The 21,108-nt window shown below is 33.6% G+C and overlaps 1 protein-coding gene across 5 annotated transcripts in view; it reads left to right on the top strand.

The window, feature by feature from the left end:
• NRXN1 (neurexin 1) overlaps nucleotides 1-21,108 on the top strand; it is a 1,138,235-nt gene that overhangs the window by 98,057 nt on the left and 1,019,070 nt on the right. For all 5 annotated transcript variants that reach the window (XM_011961493.1, XM_011961492.1, XM_011961491.1 and 2 more), the window contains 3 exons: nucleotides 11,163-11,180; nucleotides 14,408-14,437; nucleotides 15,214-15,225. In XM_011961493.1, the coding sequence (XP_011816883.1) occupies nucleotides 14,422-14,437; nucleotides 15,214-15,225 (28 nt within the window). In that variant the 5' untranslated portion in view covers nucleotides 11,163-11,180; nucleotides 14,408-14,421. The remainder of the gene's footprint in view (nucleotides 1-11,162; nucleotides 11,181-14,407; nucleotides 14,438-15,213; nucleotides 15,226-21,108) is intronic.

A 21,108-nucleotide genomic window follows, 5' to 3' on the forward strand; every position in this document is an offset into this window, starting at 1 on the left:
TGACAATTTATTCATTTTTAAAAAATTATCATGCTACTAATATTTTCATACATGTTTACAAACTTTCAAGTGATTGATTTACTTCTCATAATCCATTATTAGGCCTATTTAAAATCATCAACTCTATTTTCTCAATCTCAATCCAGAATAGTTTTCATATTGCTCTGAGGCATGTTAATTAAAAAAAAAAAAAGATGACACTGTCTATTCAGTATTTCAGAAAGCAGTGACTTTCCTACTCTTTTTCCGTTGTGCTTACCCAGTGTGTTAAGTATTATTTTCAAAATTACCCATTTTGAGCATAATTTTCTTTAGATAGCTACAAGATATACATTGCCTAAGCTACTAGGTACTGCCACAAGCTACGTTTACTAGCAGATATTAGCCATTTCACATACTTACTGTACATATTGCACAGCTAGTTTTTTTCTCAGTTATTGTAATACTGTCAGAAATATATTAAGGTTTTGTGTCATATTTATTATTTTATGTAAAAGTGTGTTTTCTCTAGTAGTGCAAGATCTAAAATAGTACTGAGTCAGGATGCTGACTCTGGCTTTCCAACATATATTTTCTTCATTATAAATATGAATAAGTATCTCATTATGTTGTATAATCTCTTTCAAGTTTTTCTAATACCAGGGTTGGGCTAAAATGTCAGATGACCTCAGTATCATTTGGAAATCATCTTTCCTTCTCAATACTTACTTTACTTACCAGACAACAGCTCATATGCTTGGGACATATGGATTAAATATTGTTCATTAGGAAATCGAGGTATAAATGCGTTGCCTTATTTCAGTCACTGTGTATCAATGGAGATTTGATGTCACTAATCTATCATAAAAAGGGCACTTTTCTATAACCATTCAAGATACTTAATCTTTGGAGCAGGCTAGGATTATTTAAATACTGAAAATAGACTTGGCAAATACTTTAAATACTAAAATAGACTTGGCAAAGTCTATTAGAAATTTTTATTATACATCTTACTCATTCTTCACGTGACAATTTTTAGTTCATTTCGTCTCATAATTTTGCCCCCTTTTTTTTTTGTTTTTGCTTTTCCACCATTCTGTATTCAGGGTTACTTTTGTGTTTTTGAGACAGTCATGTCCTGTCACCTAGGCTGGAGTACAGTGGTGTGATCTCTGCTCACTGCAACCTCCGCCTGCCAGGTTCAAGTGATTATCCTGCCTCAGCCTCCTGAGTAGCTGGGATTTCAGGTGCCTGCCACCATACCCCGCTGATTTTTGTATTTTTAAGAAAGATGCAATTTCACCATATTAGACAGGCTGGTCTCGAACTCCTGACCTCAAGTGATCTGCCTGCCTTGGCCTCCCAAAGTGCTGGAATTACAGGTGTGAGCCACCGCTCTCAGTCTCAGGATTATTTTTCTATTCTCCCTACTCAGTTTTTATTGGCCTTCTCAATGGTTCATTTGTTTCTATGTATTAGTTCCTTAATAGGATCTTGGACTTTTCTATAGTTAACTAGAGGTGTGAACTGCTTCATTTATCCAATTTCCTTGTCTCTGCTGTATTTAAGTCCTACAGAAATGTTGATTATTTTATTTGCTCATTTGATTTATTTTTCTATGGTATAATATTCAAAAAGAGGCTCATGTTATAGGAAGGAAAGTCTTTGACTTATAAGAGAATACATTATATAAGATAGTAGGATGAAAAGCACTTTCTTATTAATTTTAAAACTATTCTGTTAAAAGATCAAACTCTTTGGTTAAAAAGTGTTCATAGACTTAAAGACAGTAATGATAAAAAACAATAATGATAAATGATCTAATTGGGCATACTAGGAGAATGGGGGGCTTAAGCGTAAGATAATATTATATTGCTAGCTTAGTTTACTTAAAAATCAAAATATGTTCAGCATTTTCTTATCTGTGAGGTCTAAAGGAAAATACTTATGATGAAAAGAGTTAATAATTGTCCAGAGGTTGAATTATTCAAACACATTTTTAAATGAATACAGTAAAATTTTTATCATGGTTATTTCCTAATTGTTGTTATTATTTTAAAGTTAAATGGAAATATTGCAAAGTTCTCCATATTGCACAAATGTAATAACACTGCTCTAAATAGGTGTTTGCTTTTAAAACCATCATACATTTTAATTATTTCCTTTTTTGAATAAAGAACAAAGCATATATACATTATGTGAATAACTTGATATTAAAATATATTGTCAGAGAAGCTGTAGTTAGTACCGCTCATTAGAACTTATCATGATTACTCAAAGCTTCACAATTTGTGCTGTCCAGCCTGGTAGCCAATGGCTACATGTGACTATTGAGCATGTGGAATATGGCTAAGGAACTGAAATTTTAATTTTACTTAGAAATATGCCATATGGCTCTGTGGTTACATATTCGTCCATGCATTTAGAAAATACTCTCTTTTTCTAATATGTATGAACAAATAAAATTGAAATAACACATACAAAGAGGAAAAGAAAAGTCTATAATTTATTTAATGCCTATGATCAGTAAAGTAACATGTTTATAGGAAAAGTAGTAATGTTAGTAGTTGTGTTATTGATGATCTTATCAAAGTATTTATTATAAATGTTTTTCTTCTATTCAAGTTAACTCTTGTAGAAAAAATATTTTTTAATGAGAAAAATATCACAGTTTGAATTTGTTTATGAAATGAAATACCAATTGGGTGTGTAGGAGTCATTAGGGTACCTAGAAATCTTTTGTGTTGATTTGATTTTATGGATTAGTAAATCAACAGATACAGAATGGATTAATCAAGCTCATGGCTCTCTCTTCCACGTGAGCAGTATTCATATGGGCTTAGTTTAGCCACTGGACATTAACTCAAATAACTACATATATAATATTTTCAAAAGTATAGACTTGGTTGTATCTATGAACAAACTAATTTCCTATTACTCTGTAACATAAAACACTTTTTTTCCCAAAGAACTGCAATTTGTATAATATTTAGTTTTTCTTCCTGCAAAAGAATTAAATTTGCTACTCAGTTCCCAGAAGATTTACTACACAGCAAGTATGTAAGGGGAATGAAAGTAATATTTTTTACCAAATTTACATTTTATTACTCAAACAAAAGAGCAAACATATATTTTATGTGGCAAATTCATAATATGTTGTCTCACCTACCAAAATATTTGGCTTTGAACAAAAGTATCATGTTGTTTCAGATATTTAAAAAGGAAGGCACAATTTATGTGATGGGAATGAAATGAGTGCTTTTCTTTACATTTTAAAGGCAACAAGAAATTTATGGAATAATTCTTTCTTTGATTTCTAGTGGTTAGAATGCTCATGGGTAAACACGTTTATAAACCTGGGCCTAATTTTGCTATTAAAGTAGGACAAAAGGTTTTCTAAATGTGTGTCTGTGTTTTTTTTTTTTTTTTTTTTTTCTGAGGAAACAATTTATTCTAACAATCTAGAGAAAAGGACTGGGAGAGGTTTTTTTTTTTTTCTTTAATAAAATAAATTAAGCAGTATTAAAGTTTCTTAGACTTTATAGAATCAACAAATAAATGCAATTAAGAAAATGGTATTTTCCATGAGGTTTTTCTGCCTTCTTGCAACAGGATCTATGAAATCATTCAGTCATCTCACAGTTTTCTTACTCCTTTATTCTGTTGCTGTTAAGAAAAAAAAAGTGATATAAGTAGTTATATTTTGTGTGTTTTTCTAGCACATTATTTTTTCAAATTATTTCAATAGATTTTTGGGAACAGGTGGTGTTTGGTTGCATGGATAAGTTCTTTAGCGGTGATTTCTGAGATTGGTGTACCCATTCACCTGAGCAGTGTACACTGTACCCAATGTGTATTCTTGTATCCCTTACTCTTCTCCTGGCCTTCCCTCTGAGTCCCCAGAGTCTATTATGTTTGCCTTTGTGCCCTCATAGCTTAGTTCCCACTTGTAAGTGGGAATATACAATATTAACATTGAATGTAAATGGCCTAAATACGCCACTTAAAAGGTACAGAATGGCAAAATGGATAAAAATCCACCAACCAAGTATTTGATGTCTTCAAGAGATTGACCTAACACATAAGGACTCACATAAACTTAACGTAAAGAGGTAGAAAAAGATATTCCATGCAAATAGAAACCAAAAGTGAGCAGGAAGGATGATTCTCCTTCCTTAGCCTCCTGAGTAGCTGGGATTACAGGCATGTGCCACCATGCCCAGCTAATTTTTGTATTTGTAGTACAGATAGGATTTCACCACGTTAGCCAGGCTGATCTCAAACTCCTGACCCCAAGTGATCCACTTGCCTTGGCCTCCCAAAGTACTGGGATTACAGGTGTGAACCACCATGCCGAGCCTGATTATAAGTAATATTTTATGACCAGGCACCTGGCCAATGTGGTGAAACCCTGTCTCTACTAAAAAAATGCAAAAATTAGCAGGGCATGGTGGTGGGTGCCTATAATCCCAGCTATTTGGGAGGCTGAGGCAGAAGAATTGCTTGAATCCAGGAGATGGAGGTTGCAGTGAGCCAAGATCGTGCCATTCCACTCCAGCCTGGGTAACAGAGAGAGACTTCATCTCAAAAAAAAAAAAAAAAAAAAAAAAGTACTATTTTAATCAACCCCGAGAGCCTCCTGGAAAATTTCAATGTATGATCTAATTTATTTAGCTAAAAATAGCCTATTCCTTTTAAAATAATTTTCAGTGATTTTCATAAAACTTTGAAATTAATTTGGTCATAAATTGAAACATGTAAATACAGTGAATTTTTAACACCATATCAAATGAAAAACTAAGAGCTCTGAAGAAATGAAAAATCAAATCCTTTTAATATGCTGTGCTCTTTTCCTTCCAAGGAATAGCTTCCTTCCAAGCTGTTTGTTACATATCTGAGGGTCCTATTGAAGTGAAGATAACAATATAAAATATTTTTATTTTGATATAAAATTTCATTTTTTCTTTGATATAAAAAGTATATAATTGTCAGGTCAATCATATCATCTAAATAATTTTATTTTCTACACGTTGCATGTAAATGTAATTTTTAAGCACTAAACTTAAGACTCCTTTTTACAATGTGGTTTAATCATATTTTTAATTTCATCACAAAGTATTTTTGCCTTTTCTTAAATAAATTAAATAGATTTATTTTGGACATGTCTAAGAACCCAAGTATAGAATAATAAAGTAAGAGTATTTTAATATTTAGTTGAAAAACTTCTGTAGTAAGATGAAAAAAGTTGTGAAAAAAAATTGTATACCAGTAGATGTTTGACACCTCTTTCAAATGAAGACCATTAGTCTCATTAGTGGGAGTTCACCTACTTTTCATCTTAATGATGGCAAACCTAGAACACGTTGCAGAATATTCTCTGATGGTAATACACAGGCCAAAGGATGTCTTCTGTCCATCTGTTCACAAAGAAGTCCAACCCACGTAATCACTGAAGGGTTGGTAAGTTGGGCAAGTAGGTAGGGTGTATTTAAGTTCACTCTCTTAACCTCAACCTAAGAGCTTTCTTGCTCTGTATCCTAATGATGACATCAAACTCTTAGAAATGAAAGCACTGCTCACCTGAGCCACCTTTCTTAGGAGAGTTGTATAGCAGTGATTAAGCTTGGTCTGGAGGGTATGTGATAAGCACTCTGCTCAGATCTGTCAATTCCATATCAGGAAGCATTCATTTGTCAGCAATAAAAAATAAAAATAGATGGTGTGAGCACACGTACTGTAGACTGTGCTTGTCACCATGTTTACAGTCACTGTTAAATTCAGTGTTCCTTCCTAAGTCCAACTATTGAAATGAATGTTGAAATGTTAACTCTCAAGATTTAGACTTGGGCAAGAACTGAAGTTATCAAAGCAAAACATATTTTAAAATCCTTGTAGTAGTTCCTCATGAAAATTTGAAATCACATTCATTATAGCTTATGTGAGTCATTTGATTTACATTATAATATGTTGACTAACAAATATTAAATTAGGTTTATCAAATACCTTAATCACTATAAATTGTGATAACTGTAGGCTTTCTTGCTTTCCTTCCTTCCTTCCCCGTTTCTCTTTTTCTCTTTACTTCTTTCTTTTAATTTTCATTAACAAGATAGAACATTTTGAATTAAATACCACAAATGTATTTGTAACAAAATATTTTTGGGGGAAATTGCTTTAAGGGTTTGTAGTGTGATGCCAGGAACATCTGTGTTGCTGTATCCAGTTTAGATATACTTTTTTTATTCCTGAGCAGTGAAGAAGGAAAAAAACTGGCTGTTGTAGTTGACTACATATATTCCCTAGGACAAGGACTCCAAGCAGGCTGGGTGGGAGTGTCCTGGAATATTATTTAGGTGGGATTGAAAAAGGAGGTGATGTCCTCTGTTAGAAAGCGTGTTTGAAATTAGTCCAATTCCTGTCCAGGGCTATTTATTTCCTTCCCTAAGTCTCCATAATGGACCTTTATGCTTCATTTTCTCTTTGAACGTCCTCTTGGTTCTGGCCCGCATTTCTCTTCCTTCAGCTGACTGCTGCTTTAATCCACAGTCTCAGTGATTTCCTCCATTTCCCAGTGCTTGAAGCATTCCCAGACTATTGAGGTTTTCTAAAGGCTTTCACTGCTAATACCAAAAGAAAAAAAAAAAAACAAAAACAAAGCTCCATCCTGTGCCACCATGGGAACTGAACTCTGCTGTACTGGCATTTGATCTCCAAAATGAGGAGTACAGGCTTGAGAAGTAATGTGATGGGCTACAGAGACGTGGATAGAAGTTAGCAAGCTCCCTGTATGGAAGAAGGAAATAGAATTTTATTCTTCATCTGTCTTTCAACTGCCTGTTACCACCACCAGTTTTGCTGTAATATGCCCTACCTTGGAGTGCTTGTATCTGGGGCAGAAGCTACTCGCAGTACTGGCAGTTTTGATGGAGGAGAGAGGGAATCAAAGAAAATGAGGGGAGACAGTCACAGTCAGCTGGCAGGGAAGGAAGAAAATCAAAAATCAAAGAAGTAAAGGAATGCCCAAGTGGTATCAGGAAGCTTCTTTTGGCCATTTTTTAATGTAAGCTGTAGTACTAAATGGACCACTGGCTGTACATTTAGAGAAAGACTACATGTTGCCAAACTTAAACACTGATTTTAAAGAAAGGAGATTTTTATGATATTTTATTCCAAATTTTAATTTTTTACTGGTCATGATTTTCTTTATATTGAAACAAGCACTTTTGTTTTCGTATTCATTTCTTTTCCTAGAACCATATACTTAAGACAATGTGCAAAGAACACTGGAATGATAAACTAAGGTTACTGTCCTTGCATTCTTATAAGCTGGGGGCCAAAGATAAAAATTTTGTGGAGATGCTCTTTTACAGTGATTTAAAAACAAGCTGCTGCTTCCCTTCTTATCAGCACACAGCCATTATTCATAGCATGATTGATATTCTGTTGCCTAATGCCCATCTTTGTGAGAGAAGTTCATCTTATCTGAAAGAAAAATAAAATGTAAAATATGTTTTTCACAGCTTTATATTCATTATTTTTCCAAACAAAAGAAAACAAGAGTGTGATCTTTATAGGTGGCATGGTCATCGTAGTAAAGTTGATGATTAAGAGACGCACTTCATTTACTCAGCAAGGATTAGGTCAGCAGAATTAAGAAGCCAGGGTTTTCTGCAAACCAAGAGATTTTCCCTAACTTGACAGTGTCCACAGGTAAGGCCGGATGGACTGCTTTCTACCTTACACTAAACCAAAATATGCTGCTTTACCTGTACACCGTGGCATGCCAAAATTCAGCACCTGTCTTTGTTGCTGCTCAAAAGCAAAGTAGCATTTGTTTGTATAAGAATTCACAAAGATAAAGAAAAAGTTGTTATGAGGAGATAAACTATTCTTTTTTTGACTCGACATTTATTGTTTAGTACAGAAATAAAATGGAAAGGAAGGAGAAGAGAAAAAAATACCTGGAGAATGGTTGTAAATGCTGGAGCTACCACCAGTTATCATCATGTCCAAATTCTGAAATAATGTAGGGATTTTCTTTAGGTTAACAAGTTTTACATTATGTAAAGTTAGCAAATGGATACCAGAATAGAATAGAATGGAATAGGAAGGAGGATTTTTATTCTGAGATTGAATCTGAAAATATATGGAAACTCAAGGAATGTCTGTTCCAAGACAGTTGTCTTCATCATCATCATCATCATCATCTTTTTTTAAAAAAATAGTGGTTAATATATCACCCATTTATTCTAGTACTTTGATTTATTTTTATTTATTTGTTTTTTTTGTAAATCTAAATCTTCTGAGACAGACCTCTTTTCTGGACTTAGTCGAGTCAGAATTTGTTTACACATTAAGCATGACTTGGGTTGTATTCAGGAATTCCCATTATTAAGCTTGTTCTTATTATGAATAAGAATTCAGAAAAAAATGCTGGATGCTAGAGTAGGATTCATGGCAAAACCTAGGCTTGTACCTATGATCATGAAAGGAGAACTCGCTGTCAGGACTGAATCAGTGACCTTGAGCTCCTTTTATAATATCCGACTTAGTACATTCCCAAAGTTGGTGTCAAGCCTGGGCCTGTTTCATTTTGTTGGTTTGTTTTTCTTTCCTTTTTTAAATTACAGTTTTAGGCCACACTTTACCAAAATTTCTAGGGAGGCACTGCTACTCACAACCATATTTACCTGTCTTTTGTTTACAGAAATTGAATTATGCTGTAGCAGTTGACAGACTGTCTTGGCACATGACTCTCCTCTAAATTCCCTGATTTTATTATTTTGCAATACATATTAAATAATCTTGTTAAGAAATAAGCATCTTAAACGGAAAATACAGTTTCAAAGGGCAGTTAATATACAGGTAAAGTATATATTAAACATTACAATAATTTGTATATTTGTATTATGTCCAATGTAATGCAGTAAAACAAAACTTTAATATTTGTATTTTTTTTTTTTTTTTTTTTTGAGACAGAGTCTCACTCTGTTGCCCAGGCTAGAGTGCAGTGGCCGGATCTCAGCTCACTGCAAGCTCTGCCTCCCGGGTTTATGCCATTCTCCTGCCTCAGCCTCCGGAGTAGCTGGGACTACAGGCGCCCGCCACCTCGCCCGGCTAGTTTTTTGTATTTTTTTAGTAGAGACGGGGTTTCACCATGTTAGCCAGGATGGTCTCGATCTCCTGACCTCGTGATCCACCCGTCTCGGCCTCCCAAAGTGCTGGGATTACAGGCTTGAGCCACCGCACCCGGCCAATATTTGTATTTGTGTAACATGAAGTCACCACTGAAAAGTAACAAATTCAGCCTAATTCCTTATTTAATAAATTGGATGTCAAAAAACAAACATAAACAAACTAGACATCAGGATCACAAACCAAATATTTGACACCTTTTTTGTTGTTTCTTTAAAAATAAACTCTGGAAAACCAAGTATTGTGTAAAGATGTTATTACCCACATTTGGCCACTAGCTGTTTTCTAATACATGCTAACACCACATCAGTAAATGTGCCTGTGTTGATACTTCAATTTTCAGCTGAAATGTTTTAAACAAAATTGTTGATTTTTTTTTTTTTTTTTTTTTTTTTGAGACAGAGTCTTGCTCTGTCGCCCAGACTGGAGTGCAGTGGGCGGATCTCAGCTCACTGCAAGCTCTGCCTCCCGGGTTTATGCCATTCTCCTGCCTCAGCCTCCCGAGTAGCTGGGACTACAGGCGCCCGCCACCTCGCCCGGCTAGTTTTTTGTTTTTTTTAGTAGAGACGGGGTTTCACCGTGTTAGCCAGGATGGTCTCGATCTCCTGACCTCGTGATCCACCCGTCTCGGCCTCCCAAAGTGCTGGGATTACAGGCTTGAGCCACCGCGCCCAGCCCAAAATTGTTGATTTTTAATTCACTAGTAACTTTATCCAATTAAAAAGGTTTTAGTTGAACCTAATAAAATGGTACATTCTTAGTTGTTTTTGCTTTCAAGTTTCTATATTTGCATGTTGCCATGTTTATAAACACTTTTGATTAGATGATGGCTTTATTAAGTACAGTTAATTAAACAAAAAATAAGGATGAGACTAAAATGTCAATATGGGCAGAGTTTACTATTAGAACATTTTTAATAAGTACTGAACCTTGCTCTTGCCCTAGTATCCTAAGACAGCTTTCCCTTCCATTTCTTGCCTGGATTCCAGGCCCTGCGTCTCAAATAGAACTTGAATTTTCCAGTAGGTGCTAATAATGCTTTAAACCTCATATACATATATTGATTATCTTAGAAAATACAAATCTGCTTGGATATATGTGTTTATACATACACACATAGGTACACACATGGAAATATGACAACATATATAAAAATATGTAGGTATTTTATAGATATATAGAAATATAAGAGAAATTGGGGTAAATATTTTCATTGTCTCAAACAAATTCATATTCACATCCTAAACAGAAGCACAAAGTTTTAAAATCATGACAAACCGATTTGCCTAATGGACAGTTCCCAGTGGACCGCTCTTCCAATGATCACTTTTTCTAACTAACATTTTTAAAAGTTAGCATTTTTATAAATTGCAATAAACTATTCTCATTTGCAATAAAATATTAATATGCTATAAATTAACCAAATAAATTACAGATTTTAGTTACATAAAGCTATGTTGTTCTTGTTTAAGGAAAGCAATTGAGGTATTAGAAATACTAAAAGGCAGTAATGGCATATGGATAATATATTTGGTAGAGCTGGAATATCTTTAAGTCAAATTTCATAGCTTTTTCCAATAGCCTTCTTAAAATCTAAGTCCAAATTAGTATATGAAAATAAAACCTTTTAGAATTGTTAGAAAGAAAACAAAACAGCTTTTAAAAATAATTGCCTAGAAAGACCACACCAACAACATGTAATAACAGTAATGTTTTCTTTATACTGGGCAGTTGAAAGATTTTTTTAAAGCTCTTTGCAGAGGACATGGCAGTATTATGAAAGTTTGTCTCACTTCCTATCAATGCTGCCAATGGGAGGGAATCTGCTCCCCTGTGATTTTGTTTTCCCCCTTGAATGATAGTGATGGAGCACTTGCATGATGTGTTTGGTGCCTTGCATGAGGAAGACATGCAAAGGCAAGGTCCAGTCTGCATGCTACTTAATGAATGTTTTTCCTTTTCTCTCCCTCCTTGTCATGTGCTTTCAGAAGACAACAATGTGGAAGGTGGGTGCTTTCTACCTTATTTTTCCAACTCTCATTTGTCCTTTATTTCTCAGTGCTGATAGAGTACATCTTGAAGTTAGACGGTAAGTTGAACTTCTTTCTGAACATTTGTTGGTTTCTGGATTGTGTATCACTTTTCATACAGAACATATACATTCTCAACCCTGCGATCCCAAGTATATGAAACTTTTTCAAGCTTAACTCCAACCCTTGATAGATCTCAGCATCCCATATGAACCTTAGAATAGTTATTGTAGTGTTCTGTATGAGAAAAATGATACAATGCTGCTTTTTTTTTTTACTTTAAAAGACAAAATATGTGTTTGCAGTTTCATAAGACAGTGCATGATCCTTTTTCCATGTTTTTATAAAATGATTTATTGTATTCTGTTGGAAAAATTTAGCATTATGTCATTTCAAGCCCACTGGTTTGTTTCAAATGATTGGATATATAAAAAGAATGCAATAAAGTACTGAGTATAAGTAAGAGACATAAATTTAGGTTAAAAAATAAGCCATTGTTCAGTGGAAATGAAAGCATACAGCACTTCAATATGATTGCTGGTAAGTATATTTGTAATATGTTTTGCCTGCCAAATATTTTATTCAAGATTTTATAAAAAAATTATCACAGAATTTTGAAGAAGTTATATAGCTTATATATTTTCCTGTAGAATCCAGAAAATTAAAACATATTTCAGCATTCTTGTTTTTTAAGAACTTAAATGCATTAGTCAGTGTGCTACAAACAAATCTTCAAAGGGTTAACATGCAAAAAGAACTAGGCATAACAAAAGAATGGTGAATGGGAAGGTTTTATCCACTTATATGTGTTCTATCAACTTATATATTCACAGCATTAATAGTTCTTGCATAAACAATTTACTAATATTTATATATGAAAAGACAACATTTAGTATATTTTATTTTGCTACCATAGTTTGAAATATAGTTATTCTCTAAATGTACATTTCTATAGAATGAAGGATTTCTTAGAAAAAGACTCCCTATCCCAGGTTACAGACAAATAGCCATTAAGGTTACCAAGACTTCATGTATCTAAAAAGAACACTTGATGGTAATTCCAAGTTGACCAGTAGCAGGGATAAACATTTTATTTGTCATTCTTACATGGATAATATTATAATTGCTTAGCTGCTGAACATTTCTGTTTTGTTATTTAAATAAAATAGATTAAAACTTCAAAAGGAATCATAAATGACTATTTTCCAAGTGTTGTATCCATATATGGCTTCTGTTTTCCTATACTATAATTTTAATTGCCTGTGATTATATACTTGATAAAAATGATATATTACCCTGCAGGCTTAATATCTTTTAAAATCAGTCTCATTTATATTGTGCATGTCAACTGAGTTTAAATGTTATTTTTTAAAGGTATCTTTTCCACTTATTTTGCATTTCCTTAACCATCCTGTGAAATGCTTTCCTTTTCTCTTAAAATCCTGTTGCATTCCAAGAGGCTTTAAAATCAGCTTAATTAGCATGAATGCTTCTCTCTTTTCACACACACTCATCTCATGTAAAGTTTTGATACAATTTTTAGAATATAGGGCCCATAAGCTATTGTAATAAAGTCTATTCAATAATAATTTAAATATTTCTATCTATAATATAACTTTTACAGTATAGGTAGGAAGTCTAGCAGGAAGAATGTGAATTCTTTGGGGTTAGTGAGTTTCCATCCTTATCGATGTAGCATCAAAACCGTTAGAAGTACCTAATATATTTCCTAAAAGGTAGATCTTCAAGACAATTTCCTCATTTAGTCCATAAAAACTTACGTTATTTGGAAAAAATCTATAGTAGTTTTAAAAGTGAAATTAAATGAAAAATTATATAACCTGGATAAATAAGCCACTATTTATAAACATATAAAACACCGCGAATTATCAATAGATCATAAGCTGTTGAATCTGCCTATGTGAGCTTTTTGTTAAAATCACTCAGAAAATACAGAGAGGCTACAGTTCACAGGCATCAAACTACTATGTTTAATAACTTTCATATTGTGATTAGATGATGATTTGTAATTATACCTAGCCTACAGAGATGTTTGAATACCCCTAAAATTTTAAGAAAACAACACAGATAATTTAAATACTGATGAAACCAATGTGTAATGTTATATAGCTCAAATGAAGTTTCTGAAATAGCACTGGGAATTGAAAATACAAGTTTATTAAAATTGATATATGTATATTTCTCTAACAATTTCCCATATTCTAGACATATACATGGATATAGAAATAGCTTTATTTCTGATTTTAAGATAAAAAGCTAGGAATTATGCCTTTCAGTAAAAAGTAACCTCTTGAATAGCAAAAGAATATTTGAAAGCATATTAGTAGTATTCTTAAGAAGAGTGCTCTTCAAGTTTGAAGTGAGTTGTCAAGCAGAAAATAATAAATAAATTAAATAAAGGGATTTCAATGTCCCTTTAAAAATTCCTTGATGAAATTACATCTGTAATATATATCTTTACACTTAGAGTTCAGCACTGAAGAAATGTTTAGGCGAAATCTCAAATAATTTTGTTCTCTGAGAAAATTGCTTTAGCGTATTTGCAGCTGACACGTTGTTTCTTAAAACCCTTTTCTGTAGTAAATTCTAACTTTACAACTGCATGTCTTATGATCATTTTGTATTTGCACAAGCCTAGTCAGTCGCTACATGTATCAGACAAAAAGACATTTCTGCATTATCATTTCAGTGTGACAACAATTTTTTTTCTTCATTTAATTATAAAACTGCTTATTTTTTGATGAGGGGAAAAAGATCAGACCCAGCCCATGTTTCAGGTATTCCATTGGGTTTTAAAAAGTGTAATTTCATCACTGAAGAATTACAAGCCCTGTGGGTGCAATATTCAAAACAGTCTCATCAAAGGGCACAGAGGGCAGATGTAATATTGAGGGGATTGGTTGGATTTTAAGTCATGCTCTTGTGCTCTTGCTTGTTCCAACTGATGCATGGAAGAAATACACCATGCAGCATATGCCAGTGTTTAAAATGCAGTTCTAGAACACTTTGCCCCAAAGCATTCCAACCAGGGGTTGAAAGAATGCTTTTTGATTTGCCTTTGTGATACAGACATGTCTCATAGGAAATGAGATGTCTGTCACTGAACATTTTTGTCACCGTGACAACCCTGCCTTCCCATGCTCCCTTGTTTATTGCTGACTGTGCTCTTGTTTCCCTTCAAGGTCTGGCGCACCTGATGATGGGCGACCAAGGTATGGGCTCTGTTCCTTTTCCACTCTGCTTTCAGTGTTTTCTTGTTCTGTAGCTGCTTTCAAACCATCACTGCAAAAGATGGGCAAATGCTTGCGAATTATGTGGCTGCAAATGAAATACATATCTTTCGTTCACATTTTTTCATGTGTTTTTCTTCCCTTTCTTTGTTGGTTTGATTTTGATTTGTTCATGTGACTTTTTTATTTTCCTTCATTTCTTGCATTATAATATCTGCAAATAAATGAGACATAAGAAATTGTGATTGAAATTTTCTGTATATTTATCAGCATATGCAGTAAAGGGTGGTTATGGTAAAGGATAACCGGGAACCATCAGAAATTGCTGTCTGAAAAAAGATCCTCAGTTTAAACCACTGTATCCAAAAAATCAGTCCATTTTTCATCCGTGCATGACAGTTTGGGGACATGCAGACATCTTTGGCTTCTGGTTTCTAAAATGCTGAGTATAGTGTTCCACAGAATCAATACTTTCCGTAGATTTATTGTGTGTCTCTCTTTTGTGTGATCTTTTAAAAATTGAGCATGGACCTTTCAATTTTTTGCATGTACTTGACTTCAAAACAGGCAGAATTCCCAGTGTGTCCTGATTGCATCTCCATTTGTCTTCAAAACCTTGTTTATACTTTCTTGTCTCGTTTAATTTTCAGAGAGTAGTGACTTTACATATGTTCATAATTCTTATTGTTGTTTTTCTCCTCTTTATCCTCTTTGTCTGGAAACCCTTTCTTCATGGACCCATTTCATCAAATCCATAGGTAAAAGTAAAGGTATTACATTATTTTATTTCTTCTTAATACATCTGTATGAATTACAGTGTGTCTGAGTTATGTAAATGTATTTAGACCTTTTGGCATTGGTAATGGGCACTGGGAGGTAGGTATATGTGTTAATAAATATTTTATAAATTTACAGTAAGAAAAATTAATCAATATGCTTCTGTTTTTGCCCTCACCCTTTTTTTTTTCTCTTTAGAGTGATCTTTTTCATATGAGGTGCTCACACAGTTAGTATATTTAGAAATTAGCTGCAGGCTTTGGTGTCAGTTTTTGCAGTATCATTTAATGGTAGTTAAATATGTCTAGGAACTGTAAATATATCATCTTCAAACATTCAGCTCTGGAGCACACCTGCCCCAGCCATTCTGTATTGAGACATAAGTCTAAGCATATGCACCACTGAAATGGTACTGCTGTGAGCGCATCACCTTGTTGTCTGCTAGATTCCATTTATGCACATGAACACTGTAGTAACCTAAAAAGGCAGTATTAAGGAAGAGACAAAAGAGGAGCAAGACATTTCTCTTTATGCATACTAACTTTGTTTTAAGGACATTATCAACTAACTATGCATACCCGCATTGCTTGGTAAGTCAGGCATGTGTACTCTTTGATGGTCTTGGTACAAAATCCAGAAGCGTGTGTAATTTGCCATTTAAAACCATCCTCATTGTGTTTAATGTTGTCACTAAAAGGAAGAAAGTGGTATGCAGCTGTGGTGAACATATAGAACAGTCTTTAAATCAACCATTTTTAACTGTGTATTAGTGAATATTTCTATTTAGTTTCTATTTTTTTAATTATTATTAATGGTTTAAATGCAGGAATATCTTTATTCTTTCTTATGTTCTCAATGTTAATCTGGTGAATTGGGACCACAGTTCACAGTTCTACACCCTTATGTTTGTGTCGTCTAGCAGCAAAACTTTTCTGCTTGAAAAAGCACCTGAACATGAGCCAAGCAATATGTAAGAAATGATATCAATTTTAAATGTATAAAATAGAGCTTTAGAAACAAATGCTGTTTGAATACTTTGATCCAGCAACATAGGTTATCACAGTTTTTGTTTTGGTCAGCTATTTTCAGTAATATAATTTAATCTCATATTAAGCCTCTAGCAACTATGCAAATGATAGTATGTATCAATTATTTTAGAAGTTTTGTGTAACATTTTGAGGGCTTTCTAAACGTTTTTACTTGAGGCCAAAATCTCATCCACTGCCTTCTCTTAAGTGGGCATTTCTCATCATGTTCTTTATTATGTAGACTTAGGATGGCATAGAGGGAAGAACATATTTTATCTTACTGACTGAGTAAAGTATATGTGTATGTGTTTGTATATATACAGATGTGTATTTGTATGGATGCATGTATAAATACACATTTTGTAAGTATATACACTCCTATGTTTGCTATTTTGTGAAAAGTAACTCTTAAAATAATTTTTAAATTATGCAACAATTTTCTACATATGGAGTAGTTCATGTTTATACTCAGCTGTTATTTGTTTTGGTATACTTAATGTTAAGTGTCACTTAACTTTATTCAGTTTTTCTATGTCAGTCTTAAATGTTTTCTGTTGGCATGTGTGTCAAACATTATATTTTAACTTCACCAGTTTTCCTCAGATTGTGTTCCTCAATCAGCGCAAAGACACAGAGGACAGGAACTTGATTTTTTCATTGCATTCTTCTTCTGTTATTGGGATGAGTATGCTTTTTGCTGTTAAATGGAGGAAGAAGATTTTAAGATGGACTTGAGTATTTTGCAAATCAGAATGGTACCCATTACATATTGTTTAATTAGATGTAGAGAAATGAGAAAGGTGATTGTAAATCTTCTCTAATTGCAGATTAATTCTGCAAATCTATATTCTAGAGAAAAAATACGATCATGACTATGACATGGCATCCACATTCAAAGAGTGTTCATGTAACAAGGAAATGAAAACATGTGGGCAAGTTAGAATGAATGACAGAATGGAAGTGCTATGATAGTGGTACAAAGTGAAGTAGGAATTCAGAAAAAGGCAAACATAACATCAGTCTAAGTCTCTCTTATGTGAATATCCCCACCTTGTGCCATCTATTGGAGGGATTAAAAAAAATCTAGAAAAAATAATTTAGAAACTTTACATTGTAGCTTCCTATATGGAATTAAATCCTAGTTGTGCATAAAATCAGGGTTAAATCTGGCCAGTTTAAGTAACTGATTTACAGTGTAAACTTATGTTTCCTAAATTTTTACATCTTGATATAATCATGGAGCAATTTTCTCAATTTTCCCACTTTTCTCTTGTGTGAGTAATGAATTCAGGGGATCTGGAATGAAGTTTTGTGGATTAATGTCTTTCTTTTTTTTTTTTTTTGAGACGGAGTCTTGCTCTGTCTCCCGGGCTGGAGTGCTGTGGCCGGATCTCAGCTCACTGCAAGCTCCGCCTCCCGGGGTTCACGCCATTCTCCTGCCTCAGCCTCCCGGGTAGCTGGGACTACAGGCGCCGCTACCTCGCCCGGCTAGTTTTTTGTAGTTTTTAGTAGAGACGGGATTTCACCGTGTTAGCCAGGATGGTCTCGATCTCCTGACCTCGTGATCCGCCCGTCTCGGCCTCCCAAAGTGCTGGGATTACAGGCTTGAGCCACCGCGCCCGGCCAATGTCTTTCTTTTTGAAAAAAAGCCTAGAAAAAATTCAAGAACATCTTCATTATTTTGATTTCTTCTGTATGAATTCTTAAAGATTTTCTAACTTTTTAAATGTCCCGTGATTAATATATTTCATTAAAAAATGAGTAACACATGTAAAAAGAGCATTCCTTTTGATAACCTTCTTCATCCTGCTCTCAAGTCCTTTCGCTCGAGGTAAGCACTGGTCTGACTTTGTGATGTGTCCTTACAGCATTGGTGCTGATCCTTCTGTGCTCCATAACAACTCAGGGTTTGGAAACTGCAAAACGCCTTATCATGTGTACATGACAAAAATTGAAGTCAGCTGGAGACATGGTAGAGACCACTGCTATGGGCTGGCAGAATCACAATGAATGAAACGCAAGTTTTCTCATTCTTCTCATAGGCCGCAGTGCCTCCTATTTTTAATTAGTCATCCTGTTTCAGACTTTAGGGTCAATCTGTTACTTGTTTTTTTTTTTTTTTTTTTTACATTCCCTAAACAAAGATGTGTCACCTTTAACAGGATATGGTTAAGAATAAACTTTTATTGAATGAATTATAGTTTTCTTTGGGGCAGCTGAAGATCCGTTATTCAAAGCCAACCTTACTTTTGCTAGTTGTGGGTAGATGGATTCAAATAGTCTTCATGAAATTTGGATCACTTTTTTTTTTTTTTTGGCTTGGAATTTGTCAGTGATGTTGTTAGGATCATTGATAATGCTAATTTTATTCTCCTTTCTATTTAGAATTTAGGTTTATCTATTTGCCTTGAATGAAGTATGTCTTTTCTCTTTTGTTTATTCTTGTTTCTTTGACTATGTATGTGTAACTGGTCACTTCGTTCCAATAATTGCTTTGATTATTTATTTATGTTTTACTTTGATGGCTTGTCAGGAATGAAAATTAAATTACAAAAAAGTCAGAATATATTATACATGAAAGTCCAGCCATAATAGTTGGTTAATAGCTCAGGAGTACAAGTTAATAATTATCAGCTAATGTTGGCACTTTGATTGGAGGCTTGTACTTTTCCTTCATAAGTCATCATAATTGTAATTACATATTTGTATTTGTGATTATACTTAATGTTAACTTTTCCTGGTAGAGTGTAAGCTCTATGAGGGCAGAAACCTTGTCTTTCTCTTTGATTGTTGTATTTCCAGAACATTTTTCTTACTGTATCTTGAATTTGCCATTTCATGACTGAAGCATATTTGTTTGGGGGCGACAGTTTCAGTTGTCCATTTTAAAAAGTCAAATGAGCATTTATTGTTTAATTATCCAGGCTTCTCATGTTACTAGAAAAGCAAAATATTACAAGTAGAACTGAAAATAATATAGTTACACATTCTGAAAGTACATAATCCTTATTCTCTTTATGAAGAGTAGATCTTAAATTAGTATAATTTATAAAAATAATGATAGATTTTTCTCAAAGCTGATCGTTAAAGCTGACTGTAATAGTTAAGACCTGGATACAACTCTTCTTCCTTAACTAATTGATGAATAATATCTAATATTATCATGTGCTTTAAATTTTTATCTATACTGTCATACCACAATTAATATTTTGTTAAACTTACTCTTAAAATAGATTTGATATTATTAATACTTAGAAAAGAATAAAGCTTTTGGTGTTTTTTAAATACATTTTCTTTTGTCTTTGTCTTAGTCCATTTGGGCTGCTATATAAAAATACCATAAACTGGGTAGCTTGTAAGTAACAGAAACTTATTTCTCAAACGTCTTTAGGCTGAGAAGTCCGAGACCAAGGGCTGGCACATTCAATGTCCAGTGAGATTTTGCTTCCTGGTTCATAGATCACTACCTTCTTTTTGTGTCCTCAGGGGACAAGAGAGGTCTCTGGTATGTCTTTTGTAAGGACAGTAATCCTATTAATAAAGGCTCTGCCCTCATGACCTAATCAAGTCCGAAAAGCCCCCTCTCCTAATCCATCATTTTGTGGGTTAGGATTTCAATTTCTCAATTTTGGAAAGGCACGACATTCAGATCACACAGTTTCCATGACTTTTTCTTTTTTTCTTTTTTTTCCATTTTCAAGTCCTGTGTTGCTATATAGTAAATTTGTCTGTGAAGTGCCCAACTTCCAATTATTAAAATCCTAATGCATATTTTTTTATACTTTTAAAATATATTTTGCTGTGATTTCTGATAGAGACCTAATTTGGTTATTAAAATATGATATGTATCTTCTGTATAAATTCTTAAATTGTATTTCCTCATTTAGCGTTATAATAATAAGTAATCTGTTTGTTCAGAAGTGGATGTTGGCAGAACCTTACTGTTGAAATGCCTGTGTTTGGTGCATATACAAACTAAGAAGTCAGAGTTTTTTTTTTTTTTTTTTTAATCTACTGTGTTACCTCTACTCTTGCAGTACTCTTGCAGTCCCCTTAATTCACAACCACAGACCGCGGGAAGACCAGAATTTCACCTTATAAAATCAGACATTAAATATCTACTTTTATCTGTATTATATACATAGAAGGCTATGTGACTATTTAGAATTCAATGTTTATTTAGCAGTTCATCTTTAGCTTACATGTTCATTAGCTCTGAGTAGAACCAAGAAAAACTAATTGAAGAGTATATACTTATGTATTATCTCTTGCTGTGATTTAACCAATCTTGTTATATGTATTACTAATAAAAGTCCCAGCTCCATTGTATTTTTGTAATCCTGGTTCTGTGAAGCAAAGTTTTCTGTGTCATTATACATTCTTTAAACAATGATAACATTGAAAAACTGATCATCTAAACAAGACTTTTACTACTCTTGTTGCAGACTAACTTGTCCTCAGAGAATAGCACAGAGAGGACTCTCCATAGTCTAATAGTTTAAAAAATTAGGTGGTATGAATAGAAACTTAGATGCGTTTTACTGAAATATGTTGCAAATAGCAAAACTTTCAAATTATGACATAATGGAGGTTAACTGATTATTTCTTCTCCAAAATAATGACTTCATGTTATTTATCCATTTGCAAATGTATTTGTGTTAATCTAGATTTTAACAACCATCAACAGTTTTAGGCTGATAGAAGGCTATTTCCTAAGTTTTGTTGACCAGTGGTTATAAAACAATGTAATTTTCCATAGTGTTTAGCTCTTAACTAGAGAAATTTGAATCTTTAATTAGAATCATAACATTTTGGAGCAGAGAAGAATATTAGAGATCATCTAAAAAT

This window comes from Colobus angolensis, unplaced genomic scaffold (genome assembly GCF_000951035.1).
Source record: "Colobus angolensis palliatus isolate OR3802 unplaced genomic scaffold, Cang.pa_1.0 Scaffold558, whole genome shotgun sequence".
NCBI lineage: Eukaryota > Metazoa > Chordata > Mammalia > Primates > Cercopithecidae > Colobus > Colobus angolensis.